This window comes from Drosophila innubila, chromosome X (assembly GCF_004354385.1).
Source record: "Drosophila innubila isolate TH190305 chromosome X, UK_Dinn_1.0, whole genome shotgun sequence".
In the NCBI taxonomy this organism is placed as follows: domain Eukaryota; kingdom Metazoa; phylum Arthropoda; class Insecta; order Diptera; family Drosophilidae; genus Drosophila; species Drosophila innubila.
Genome location: NC_047626.1, coordinates 18,655,328 through 18,668,575, shown reverse-complemented (window position 1 = coordinate 18,668,575; position 13,248 = coordinate 18,655,328). Strand labels below are relative to the sequence as shown.

At 33.8% G+C, this 13,248-nt stretch overlaps 2 protein-coding genes across 2 annotated transcripts; both read right to left on the bottom strand.

The window, feature by feature from the left end:
* Positions 1–2,242: 2,242 nt before the first annotated feature.
* Positions 2,243–7,697, bottom strand: LOC117781789 (UPF0472 protein C16orf72 homolog). The gene is made up of 5 exons (XM_034618656.1): positions 6,916–7,697; positions 4,808–4,897; positions 4,482–4,668; positions 4,120–4,383; positions 2,243–3,281 (listed from the first exon to the last, which is right to left on the bottom strand). The coding sequence occupies exons 1-5, from the start codon at positions 7,097–7,099 to the stop codon at positions 3,158–3,160; spliced, it is 849 nt and encodes a 282-aa protein (XP_034474547.1). The 5' UTR covers positions 7,100–7,697; the 3' UTR covers positions 2,243–3,157.
* Positions 7,698–10,087: 2,390 nt separating this feature from the next.
* On the bottom strand, positions 10,088–11,806 carry LOC117781819 (histone deacetylase complex subunit SAP30 homolog). The gene is made up of 2 exons (XM_034618689.1): positions 11,111–11,806; positions 10,088–10,890 (listed from the first exon to the last, which is right to left on the bottom strand). The coding sequence occupies exons 1-2, from the start codon at positions 11,504–11,506 to the stop codon at positions 10,762–10,764; spliced, it is 525 nt and encodes a 174-aa protein (XP_034474580.1). The 5' UTR covers positions 11,507–11,806; the 3' UTR covers positions 10,088–10,761.
* Between the last annotated feature and the right edge of the window lie 1,442 nt (positions 11,807–13,248).

Below are 13,248 nucleotides of genomic sequence, written 5' to 3'. Positions count from 1 at the left end.
TAGCAAAAAAAACACATTCCGTTTAGGGCAAGGCATTGTAATTAGTTCAAAAGTATCGTTATCGTTATCGTTAAACTAGACGGCGTACATACCGGTAAACACTTATCAATTTTCTTTTGCTCTTAACATCGTTTTACACATCCACACGCGTAACATACACACTAACTAATACTAACACATGCATAGTAATTAAGTAAATCAAATGAATTATATAAATATATAAATATATATATATAAAATGAAAAATCATATATACAGGCCTGTTCCGGTTTTCACTTTCGGCAAGATTTGTCGGAAGAAAACACCTTTAACCTGTTCTTATATCAATCTGGAAATATTTTGCGTATTGAATTCAACTTTGAGTTAGTGAATTTAAGTCCAATAAAGTGATAATATATAATTTTAAAATGTTTCGCCCAAATGCAACGTGAAAAATTAAATTTTTTGAAATCCGATAAAAATAGGAAGTAAAAACCGGTACAGGCCTGATAATACACATAAAATTAATGGAAAATTAGAGAAAAGTAAAAAAAGCGATATTGCAACAAGTGAAATTTGATCAGAAATGTATGTATTTAAGTAATGCTATACCATTATTATTCAAGCAAGTGTATAGTCGAGTGAACTCTCTTCTTCTTCTGTTGCAATCTCTGGTACAAAAAAAAGAAAATGAAAATGGAAAAAAAAACAAATGAATAAAAGCTCTTAAACTGTGTTTTGCTGCGCAGCATTCCAAACTACTGCTGTGCTGATTTTGTTGCTGTTGATAAATAGTTGCGATTTAACTAATTTTGTTCACTAATGTTTATAGCTGCAACTGGCACACTTAATTTTTTTTTTTTTTGAAATCACTATCAATATAGAAAGCTTTTCCTGTTATCATTAAACCGAATTAAACAATTCAACAGTTGTTGTATTTGCAATATTGTATCGTTTTCTTTCCAATTAGTTAATTAGTTTCCTAACCATCTGTCTATGTAACTAATTGTCAGCTGTGCAGTTATACAAAATAAAAATTAAATATATGTATACATATATCTAAATATACAACAACATAAAGATTAATATAATTGATTATGAAAATAAAAATAGCAATGAATTTCAATGTACAACTCTGGAGTTAATCAATTGAATTGGTAATTTTTAGAGTTACGAATTTTGTGGGTTTTAGCTCTAAAAAGATTTATGGTATCGCTTCAGTCTTGCACCGGTCTCTGTCTATTTCTTATTTTAAACGAATTGTTCTCAAAATGGAGTGTACTTTTCTATCGATCCTGAATGAATCAAAACAGTTTTGGAACTACATATATAAATGCTGATCCCTTAGACAAGAACTTAAACATGATGAGAACTTAAGGTTTCTACTCTTTATATTTCTTAGACAACTTTGTAAAAATACAGGTATGGCAGGTATTTATATAAAAAAAAATGTGTTGGTATAAAGAAACGGAAAAACAACTTTTCAATATAATAACCTTTGACAGATCTATTCTATATTTAATTTTAGTTACAAATCAGGAAAATCATAAACAATAATTGATACAAATAATAAAAATATAAAAACAACTTGTTAAAGGGGTCTGGGGTCTAACAATATCTGAATTCTAGCGTTGACCTCGTTTACCTTTCAGTCCATAGAAATATACTTTTATTTTATTTTGAGTTTTCATGTTTTTATTTAACTTATAGTGTTTTTCTTAGTTTTGTATAAGTTTTTCCTTTTTTCTTTAATTGCTTCCTTTTATAATTGTTATTGTTAATTTAGCATAGTTGTTACATTTATTACAACTCAATATTTCATAGGACTTTGCTTTAATACATGTATAATTTAGTATTTGAATTTGTTTTTTTTTGTTTTTTTGTTTACTTTCTTAACTCGTATCTTCATACGCTAATCATATACAATAGATTCTGTATGAATATTTATATATTCTTCTATATATATATATATATATAGATATATATGTATTACCTGGCTAGCTACACATGCGGAGAGTTGCAGCCAAGATAAAATATCTATGCAACTTTTCCGCCGATTATTTTAATTATTTCATTCAATTTTTCTTTAATTTCGTTAGTTGGGTTAAGTGATAATTTTTTGTTTTGTTTTCTTTTTTTTTTTGTTGATAAATTTACTTGTTTTGTATGTTGTTTTTGTCGAGAGAGAATTTTGGGAAGCGTTTTGATGTTTTGTGATCTTTAGAATTGAGATGAACATATGATATTAAATATAAACAGCTAATAAGGTTTTAGTTTGTATTAGTTTCGTACGTGGCATATGCAACATTGAATCATTTTTGCCTGTGCTCAATTATCTCATTAATTTTCTTAACTTTTTTCTTATGTACATTACATCTTTTGGCTTATAACAGTATCTGTAGATTTTGTTAAATATATATTACAATATTCGCTACATTTAAACCGTTTAATACGTGCTGCTGCCAATTGGTTTTGGTTCATTAAAGGCTACGACGTTGTATAACAGTTAATGCAAGATTGTGTTATACATACAATTAAACGTATAACTTGTGTGATCATCCATTCCTTTTCTTTCCTTTCATTTCTTTTCATTTTTGTTTTGTTTCATTCTTTTTGCAACGGTTTCGATCACTTCTTGACTTGAAGACTTACAACAAAAGTTTTTACGCTTAATTACTAACTAAAATTAACTTATGCTGTTCGGTGTGTGTATTTGTGTATTTTCGTACAACAGGCTGTATCTGTGAGTGAGTGAGTGAGTGTGTGTTTGTGTGTGTGTGTGTGTGAGCCGGCTAAGCGCGCAATGACAAGAAACAAACATATGTTGCATTGACCAAATACTTAAGTATAAACACATTTAACAGTTTAACATGACGAAGACATTCACTATGATTCACTCTGTATCTCTCGCTCTTTCTCTCTCTCCTTCTCTCTTTCATAATTGCATTCTCTCTGTCTCTCTGGTCAGAGCATTGAGTGGAGAAGTGAGTGGGGAAATTACTAAACATTTTCATTTTCTACATCGAGCAATTAAATTTGTTGCTTCTGCTTTTGCCGCATACATATTTATCAATGTATGTGTTGTGTGTGCGTGTGTGTCTATGTGAATGCTTGTGTATATGTGTGTGTGTGTGTGTGAGTGTACATCCCGTTGGCTGCCGCTGAATCCATGCGAGGATTACATAAATCGCTGACGTTTACTGCTGTAATGACAAATGTCCATTTTATCATCGATGGGACTCCCAGGCCGCTTGCAATGACGTGCTATTTCGTTGGCAACAAATGCAAATAGTTCCGGTCCCCTGAAAATCAAGAAGAAGTTAATGATTGCATAACACAAATTAATATGATTAAGGGCCAGATGATTTTGCAATTCTTTCTATGTTTTAGTTAAGGATATTGCAAAGAGAAATGACAAAAAATATAGTCTTCTAGCCTCTTCTACTCCTTTCTACAAGTATATTCTCTTTTTTTTTTTTGTGAAAAGAGACTATTTTAAACTTTAAAATCTTAACATTTTTTATTACAAGAGCAATTTTCCTTACTTGATCTACGCTTTATATATGTTTCTGAAATTTTGTCTTGTAAATTTGCTTGGCCTATAGTCTGACCAACTGCAAACTTCCATAACTTTGCCAAAACTAAACAGATTTTCAAGCAAAATATTCTTTTTATAATGGTTTGTTCTCTTACTTCAGTCTGCATTAAAATTTATTCAATTTATGTTTTCGAATATTCAAAATTTTAAATCTCAATTTTCAACTTTTAATCAACCTTCACAATTAGCATAAAACAACACTTTAACATTTTAAAATGTTTCAAAATTGATTTGTTGTACCGGTACATAGAACCTTTTACCGAAATAGTAATAGAGCCGCAACCGGAATGGATATTTAATTCGTTTTGATTCCCTGCAAAACTTAAATTTGTTGAATTTATTTCCTTAGTTTTTTGCAATAATGATACAGATCGTGCTGTCTGTGTGACCAAGATCGGATGAAAAATTTAAAACAGATACAAGAAAGTATTTAACAATCAAGGTACAGGGTCTCTTTTGATTTTTTGATACGCTCAGTTATGAAATATTATTCTTAGAATGCAAGAAGTTTGATTCAGCATACTATTTGATAAAATATTTACCGTGGACGCAAAACTAAGGCCTCCTTGAAAGTGTGCAAATCGTCGCCAGTGATGCCGCCAGCGCCAATGCCACCTCCTGTGGCGCCTACTGTCGCCGCCTGGCCACTGGCGCCATTTATCAAATGCGTTGACTGTCCCCCGGCGCTTGTAGGTGGCATCATGCTCAGTCCGTTGCTGGCAAAGCCAGTGACACCATTGGCGCCTCCACTCACTTGATGATGATGATGATGGACACCGCTGTGATTATGTTCCGGCTTCGGTGACCTGAAGCGGTCGTCGACGAGCACAAAACAGAAAGAGAAAGAAAAGTGAAAAGGTTAGTTTTAAAGGATATGCCCGGTATCGTAACAAGGCGGACTCACCGACGATTGGCATGTGGATTTGTTGATTGCGTTGGCAGCGCTTTTCCAGCTAAATAGGCCAGCAAATCCTCTCGCCGAATCATGCGGCGTTTTTTGCTGCGCGCCCAATCGGCCAATTCGCGTGTGCGTCTTTGGTAGCCGCATTGTATGGCAGCGTCGCTGGTGCGTTTGAGACCATCACATGATTCTGCAGAGAATAACAAAAGTCAACTTTATTCTTAACTTGATCAATTCAACATTACAATTAGCCAAGTGACTAATTGGAGCGAGATCACTACTATTTGAATTCCAAATAGCTTAACCAACTTTATAACCGCATTTCTTACCTTTGTAGAGTGTTGTCACTGTACCGGCTGCTGTCTGAAAGGGCAACCACAGTGCTCCAGTCTCAGAAGCGAATGTGTTTGATGACCGCTCTGCAAAGCCAAAGGGAATTAGATTAAAATCGATAACCACAGATGGATTACAAATATTGTATGTCTATAGAAATATGTATATTAACTAAAACCATTATTAGAGATGGATCATTTTAAAAGGTTACACGTAAACAAAATATATTTGATATAAAATTTTTGCACTTTATTTCAGAACTGGACTTTATAATAATGCTAATAAGCTTCAATTCCCAAAAATGTATGGAGTTTTGACAGATTTACAGTTGGTTTCGCTTTCTGTGGCACCCCGATCATTAGAAGAAAGATTTAGATTAATAACCACAGATTGATTAAAATATAGTATGTCTATGGAAGTATGTAAAGTATTATTTCATATGAAATTAGGTTCTCTATTTTAGATCTGAGCTGTATAAAAATTCTGTTAGGCTTCTGTAAACTGTCTTACATATATTGAGATTAAGGAGATTTTCGGTTGGTTTCGCTTTCTGTGGCACCCCTGATAGATATAAAAGCGAATTTCATCAAGGCAATGAGATGATTAAGATCGATATCCACAGGTTGAATAAAAATATATCTTTTATCAAAATCATTAATTTCAGATTTAAAATAAAAAAATTACTTTTGGATATAAAATTGCACAACATATTTGATCTAAAAAATGTACAATAAAAAATATAGAATACTATCTTATATAAAGAATCTATAAATCTAACGAGCATATTATCCTCGTATTCATATTTAACTCTAATTCTATAGCATAAAATGAGAATGGGAAGCACAAAGAGGACGGAGTCAGCCATTGAAGATCGGCTCTCTAAAGTGGCTCTCTCTCTCGCTTGCTCTCTAAAATATCCAACACCTGCTATTGCTGTCGCTGCAGCACAAAAGACACGGAAATTAAGGACTAAAGCGACTTGCCGTTATCGACCCTCAATGGAAAGAAGGAAAACTAAATGATGACAAATGTGAAATGCACGGCCGCTTATACAGCTGACTAAGCGAGGAAACGAGATGGCAACAAGCCCGAAAATAATTTGCAATCAAAAGAAAATGAAATAAGCAATATTTGTATGGTATGTATCTATTATATGTATGTATGTATGTACATACATATATAGAAATATATAGTTTGTAGGTTTCCGCACTTTGCGACGATAAGGAAAGGGCATAAAGAAATGCATATTCATGCGGCAGAAGCAGCGGCAGAGGCAGCGACGTAGCATCTTCCTGTGCACCGACTGTCGAAACAGCTGTTTGACAATTGTTATTGTTGTGCGAAAGTGACGCACTGCATAGATATAGATATAGATACACACACACACACACACACATAGATTTGATGTATCAAACAGCAACTTAACGGAACAGCCTGTTAATCTTCTGCTTCTGCTGCAAGAAGCAGCGCAGCACAGCGCATACGTTAACGTTATTGCCTTTTACTCTCTCTCTCTCTCTTCCTATTTACGTTATTGTAGTTCAAAGAGCAGCAACTGAGAACGGAACGCAGCGCAGACGAGAGGATGGTGAGGGGGGAAGGGGGTTCTATTGCATTCCAAGCCCTTCTGCAGTTTGATAATGCGTAGATTGCCAACGAAAAAAAAAGAGTAGAATAGAGAATGTGGAGAATTTGAAGGCGTGTGTGTGTGTGTATGTGTGTGAATGTTCCCTTCGAGAGCGACATACATACATATGTATGTAAGCTTTCACACACATATATACATATAGACAGAGATGGAGCTTAAAAGCCGGGCCTGTTGTGTGCATGAAGCTGCCAATGTTGTTGTTGGGTTTGTTGTTGTTGCTGCTGTCGCAAAGCGCTTCTGGCTGTCAGGCAGCACGCTCGCTATTAATACCCTCGCCCAAACTATTTTTAAGCACACAAACACACGCACACAATTTATTACATATGTATGTATGTATGAATATGTAAATTAAAAGTCATATACAAACGAAACACACGCCATAAACAAAATGTAGCTAACGGCACAGGATCGATGCATACATATGTATGTAGTTGGGACAGGTGAATGGATGCTTACCACGATAGAGCTGTGCGACGGCTGTTGCCGAATCCTGGAATGCTCCCCAGACGGTGCTTAAATTGTTGTCGCGCTCACGCACAAACTCACGCTCATACTCATCGTTCTGGCCGTTGATTTCACGATGGCACTGCTCCTCTAGCCAGCTCTCCTCGCCACCAGAAGATTCTTGTTGTTGTTGCATCTTTTGTTGGGGCAACACCTTTGTTTTTGTGGTGCTAGCACTTTGCTATTGTTCTTGTTCTTGTTGTGTTATTGTATGTACTTTTGATTGTAGAGGGCGCTGCTGCGGCTGCTGCTGATGTTGTTGTTGTTCCTGTTTCTTTTGCTGTTGCTGGTTGCTACACACCACTACGTCGTTCCGGCAACTGCTGTTCCCTACAGCTTCTTGGGCTCTCTTGCTCCTTTTTCGTGTTCGCCTTTGCCTGTGCTTCCTCTTTGCAACGACGACAGCAGCACGCACTGACACAGACACACACGCACACACACACACACTCACTCACTCACACGTACGCTTAGTGTGTGTGTGCGTCTTTGTATATATATATAGCGTTGCGTTTTAAGTGTGCGTATCCGTATATCTTGACGCTTTATCGCTCCGGTAATGCAGCCAAAATATGATTCTGTTCCTTAATAGTCTCAAATACGTCTGCAATTTTTAGATATTCAATGTAAATACGTCCAAATTTTGTTGAAATGAAGCGCACAGCACATTTGTATTAGTTAGAGTTGCAGTGTTGCCAACTTTTTAGAGAAAAAATCATAAGCTGCCACCTAGTAAAAGTTTCCGATCTGGCTTGATTTTTATAGCTAATAAAAAGGTACATTTCCAACAAGGTACATTGTAAAAATGTACCTTTTTTAATTTTTCTTAATTTTGAAGATAGAATACTTTCAATTTTTGAAGAATTTTTGTTAGAATTTTGTCGATTTTTCGAAATACTTTTTTAAATTAAATTTGTAACTTCTTTCCCCTTGTGGTGACGAGCTTCAAGTTCTCATTTAAATGTTAACCTTTATTTTGTCTAATTTCGAGTATTAATTTTGTATCATATTAATTTATTGCAAAATTTTTGGAATTTTGGAATTTGCTAATTTAATCAGTGTTGGCAGTTGGGCACCGTCAGTGCTGGCAACTTTCTTAGCTTTTTTTTTTTTTATTTTGTTGGGCGCTGTGCTGTCAATTTATTAGAAGAGCAAATAGTGCGATCAAGTAGAGTTGGTGGTTTCTAGCCGAAAATCATCCGAAGAGTAGCTGAAATCGCGATCTAAAATGGTTAAAAACAAAATGACAAAAGGACGCAAAAGCTGTGTGGCAGCCTCCAATCCCAGGAAAAAACTTCCGATAGTTTAAACGTCTGGCAACCAACTCTAAAAAACAAGAGCACGATTTAAAAACGTAACAAAAAATTGTTTTAAATAGCAATAAAAGCAATTATGAAATATCCTATGAAATTCGAAATTAGTTGAAATAAAGGTGAATGATTCAATGATGGTTGAAAGATCGTTACTCCTCTAAAAAAAATAACAAAAAATCAATAAAACTTTTACAAAAATTTTAAAAATTTCTAGCATCAATATTTGGAATTAAAAAATATTTCAATTCAACAATGTGTATAGTCAGAAACTTATTTATTGCTTTCTTAAAACGCAATTCGGACAAAATGAATACAATTGTAAGAAATTTTCTCTGCCATTTTGAAGGAAAAAACTAAAAGTATTGCTCAGTAATTCAGATTATAATAAGTTGTGCTAATTTAAAAAATATTAAGTTTACTTTGAAATAATTCCCAAGTAAAACGCGTAACGTTTTCAATTGGTAAATGAAATGAAAAAATATATTTATTGCCACGCACATTTGTATACCCTTGCAGGGGTAAATATGTTTATTAAGACAATTTAGGGCTTTTTCTCATCCAAAATTGCTTGATGGTCTTTCCCTAAATCGATTATTCTACATAAATATTATGTTTAGGTCAGACAGTTTAAAGCTCTTTAGACATAACAGCCGAACAGATCGACCAACTTCTTATGTATATAATATTTGTCTTTGCCTTTTGGAAGAGTTTGTTTTCTTAATCGTGCAAGGGTATCTCAACTTCGGCCTGCCGAAATCTATATGTAGTTTATATATGTGTATGTATTTATATAATGTTGTTCAGTTAAAAGATGCTTTCGTTTTTAATACGTTTCTTAAAATGAGTTGTAAAATTACATGTACAATTTAAATATAATTACAGCATTAATTTTTTTAATAATTACATATTATTAAACAGTGTTATTATTTTATAGGATTTACTTTAATTCTTTTAAGATACGTAGAATGTTATGAAGTTCTTGATTGTTGTTCTTATAATTCATTCATTTCTCGTTGGCAGATTTAGAATTTTATTTGATTGCTTTTGGCTAAGTGGTGACAATAACAGAAAACGAAGGCTAAGTAAGAGTAAATGTTAGTTGCTTCATATTTTGGCCCAGAAATTGGGTCATTTTTCATTTACATTGTTTCGTTTTTTTTATTATATTTGTATATATTATTAATATTATCTATGCATGTAGAATTTGTATAAAGAGCTATTAACAACGATGAATGCTACAATTACTAATCTTCTTCTTCTTTTTTTTTTTGTTTATCTTTTTTCTTTTTTCAATATTTTCATTTAAACTACATATTTTGGGAGCACCAGTAGTGTTTTGTTGTTGTTGTTGCTGCTGCTACAAATTCATATGGTGTGGGATGTGTGCATACAGTTTGTCAAATAACTGTTTTGACAAAGAAATAAATATTTGATTTTTTTCAAAATTTAATAGATCCTAATATTTCTCCTTTTTTTTAATTTGTCCAAAGCAATTCTAACAAAAAAATATATAATTAAATAAAAAGAAACCAAGAAAATATTTTTTTTTTTCAAAATAAAATGTGATTTTTTTTTTTGCTTTGTCAAAACAATTACTTGATAAACGGTGTATGTATATATGTGTATCTAACGCTGCTGTTCGCTTTGTGGGCTTTTAGGGGCCTCACGACTAAGTTGACGTGGTACAGTGAAAACTGCTTAACTGCCTGCAAATTTTAATATAGTTCTTACAAAATTCTAGTATTGCAGAGAATTTACAAGAAAACAATACAAGTAAAAAAATACTAAAAATAAATATTTAAAAAATATGAATATACTTAATAAATCTGTATGTATAGAAATTAAATTACGAATAGCATCGATTGCCACACAACCGTTCCACAAAATTGAGCCCACAAAATATACAAGAATGTCAATTAAATGTTTTGACAAAAAAAAAAAAAAAAAAGTGGTTATATTTTTTTGAAATTGTTGGTTCCAATGGATATTGTTTCTGTTTTTCACTTGTTCTAATAACCATAAGCAACTACAACAAAATAAGAAAATAAAATAAAAATACTCGTATTTTTTTTTTTTTTTTAAATAAAATTTTAAATTTGTCAAAATAGTTATTTGACTAACTGTAAATCTTGGTCACAGGCCCGAACCAGCGGAATGAGCCGCATTTTACAAGTTTAACACGGATTTTGCAGCCAAGGACATAACATTACTCCGGCTGGCAAATTGTTGAGCAAAGTTATAAACAATTGTAAAAGCACTAAAAGCTTTGGGCTATATAATTATTATTTATGCTGCTTATTTTGCTTCTATTTCAATTTCACTGTAGGCCCTTTTCATATGTGTGGTTTGGTATACGTATGTATGTGTCTATTGTTTTGTGTGTGTTTGTGTGTGTGTGTTAGAGAGACAGCAGCGCTGATATTAGCAGATGGCATCAATATTAATAACGATATTGATACCGATACCGTCGCTGCCGTAGGAGTTGCGTTCAAGTGGTATCATTGCCAATGCCGTTCTTTTGGTCCAATTTGTTGGAGCCCATTTTAACCATATACACAAAGAACGTGATGATCTCCTTCTCCTTAATGGGTATTGTCTTGAAATGCTTCATGATGGTCTGCAAATAACATACAAAAAATATAGTTAAATATAGTTTTATATACAGCTGGTCAAGTAGTTGCTTTGACATAGAACAAAATTCGCACAAAAATAACAAAGAAAAAATAAGATCCATATGGTTTAATTATCAAAAATAAATTGTGCGTTATTTGTTTGTTTGTGTCAACAATTACTTGACACACTGTAGTTGTAGTTGATTTAATGTAACTTTAACTCACATCCGCCAACTGGGCACGTTTCATGCCCTGCCGCGTCTGCACCTTAAAGTGACGCTTGTAACGACGCAGTGTGGACACATGCAGCTGGTATAGATCGGGAAATTCATGCAAATCGGTGTCCGTTTCGTTGCTGTCATCCTCGCTGTCCTTGCGCCTACGCTTCGTACGCACCGATTGTATTCTGGCTTTATGATAGTCACATATGTAAATGTGCTGCGCACTTGGATCGCTGCTTAGCTTAAGACGCTTTTGGGCCACCGTTTTCTGTATACGTTTGCTGTAGCCGGCGTAGCCAGCCTGATTGCGGCATCGCTCCATGTCATCGATCAGGCAGCACGTTTGGTCCGTATGGCCACCCCGTGAGTCCTCCTCACCGGTGCTGAATCCGTTGTTCATGGTCAATTTATTGGTATTGATATTATTGTTGTTGTTGTTGGTGCTGCTGCTGTCGCTGTTGCTTTGTGTGCTGGGGGAGGGGTGTCAGCAACGGCCCGTTTTACTATATTTAATGCCTATCACTTTTTTGCTTCCACATACACACTCGCGAGTACGTACTTTTCGAAATACGAGATTTAATTGTAGTTTTTTTTTGTTACCTTCCTTCTTCTTTGCTTTATGCTCTGACTTTGTGCGTTTTTCTCACCCCCCATTCACCACAGCCAGTGTTGCCAACCTCTTAGAGGGAAAAATATCTGTTTCTGGCTGAAATCCTAAAAGTAGCTGAAATTGCGATGCAAAATCGCTAGCCAAGTTTTTTGACATTCGTTTTTTCATTTGTTCATAAAAAAAAAAACAGTTAATTTGTCTATTTTGACAAAATCCTTATCTACCTCAATTTGGCTGCAAGAATATAATAATTTTCGTAACGTTACTCGATTATATACGAGACCGTGGCTGCACAGCTGATTTATAAATGTAGTTGCAGAGCTGCCGACTTTTTTTTTGTCACAACAACCGTTTGGGTTGGCAGCCTTGTTTCGCGGGCTTAAGCCCATTTTCAGATTGTGAAAATTTTTGCAGACATATAGAATTGTTTCAATATTTTATGTTAATTAAATGAATTAAAATCATATAAAAATTCTCCTTTATTTTATCTAATTATTAATTTATTGCTAAAAATAAGTTTACAATTGAATTTTGCGTCGTATATATTTCTCACCGAAAGCAGGTGCAGTGGACCGTTGCCAACTTAGCTATTTTATAGATAGTTCTGGCTGTTTCCAGAGTTCGTTTGATAGAAAAAAACCAAAATTGCTATTAGTTGGAAATCTGGCTATTTTAAATATATTTTCAGCTATGTTTTGCTATCAATATTTTTGGTAAAACTGTGCAACAGTTTCCTCAAAAACAAATTTAGATGCTTTCCAGCCAGAAACAACTAATGCTCCCCCTGAAAGCTTGGCAGCACTGGTGTGGAAACACTGTTTTGGCCCAAAGATTGCCAGCCTGCAAATATTTCCAATATGGCAACATGTACCATTTTGGGTCAAATGTCACAATTGGTAACTATAAAATTTCCTACCTTTTTTTTTTTGACAATTTCTTAATATTGAAGCTACAATTTTTAAAATTTTTCAGAATTATTGTTGTTTGGAATTTTCCTCATTTTTAAATATTTTTTCAGAGTTTAATTTGTAACTTTTCTATCCTTTGGGTGACGAACTTAAAACCTTCATTTAAATGTTTTCCTAAAATTAAGGAGTTCGAATTTTTAATTTTCATCAAATTATTAATTTTTTGCAAAGTTATTGCATTTTGAAATTATTACTTAACTATTATTGAAATTTAAATTTCAGTATTTTTTATTAACAGAATGTCTGATATAATTGCGGTATAAGATTAACGGACGTTACTCCTCATTAGCAATATGCTCCTGACTTAACATCTACAAACGCGCGCAGTTACAATTTTTTTTACTTTTCTGCTGGTGTTAAAAAAGTTGGCTAGTATTCCAGAAACCGCCAGAAACAGATATTTACTCCTCTATTAAGTTGGCAGCAGTGGTGCAGTGCTAAGCTGTGTAAGCAATATTCTTATCGATTTGTACTGTTATAAAAAAAATTGCGAAACGGTTATCGATTTCTAAACGGTTATTTAAGCTTTCGATTTAAATCGATAAAAAAAAATTCGCAATATCG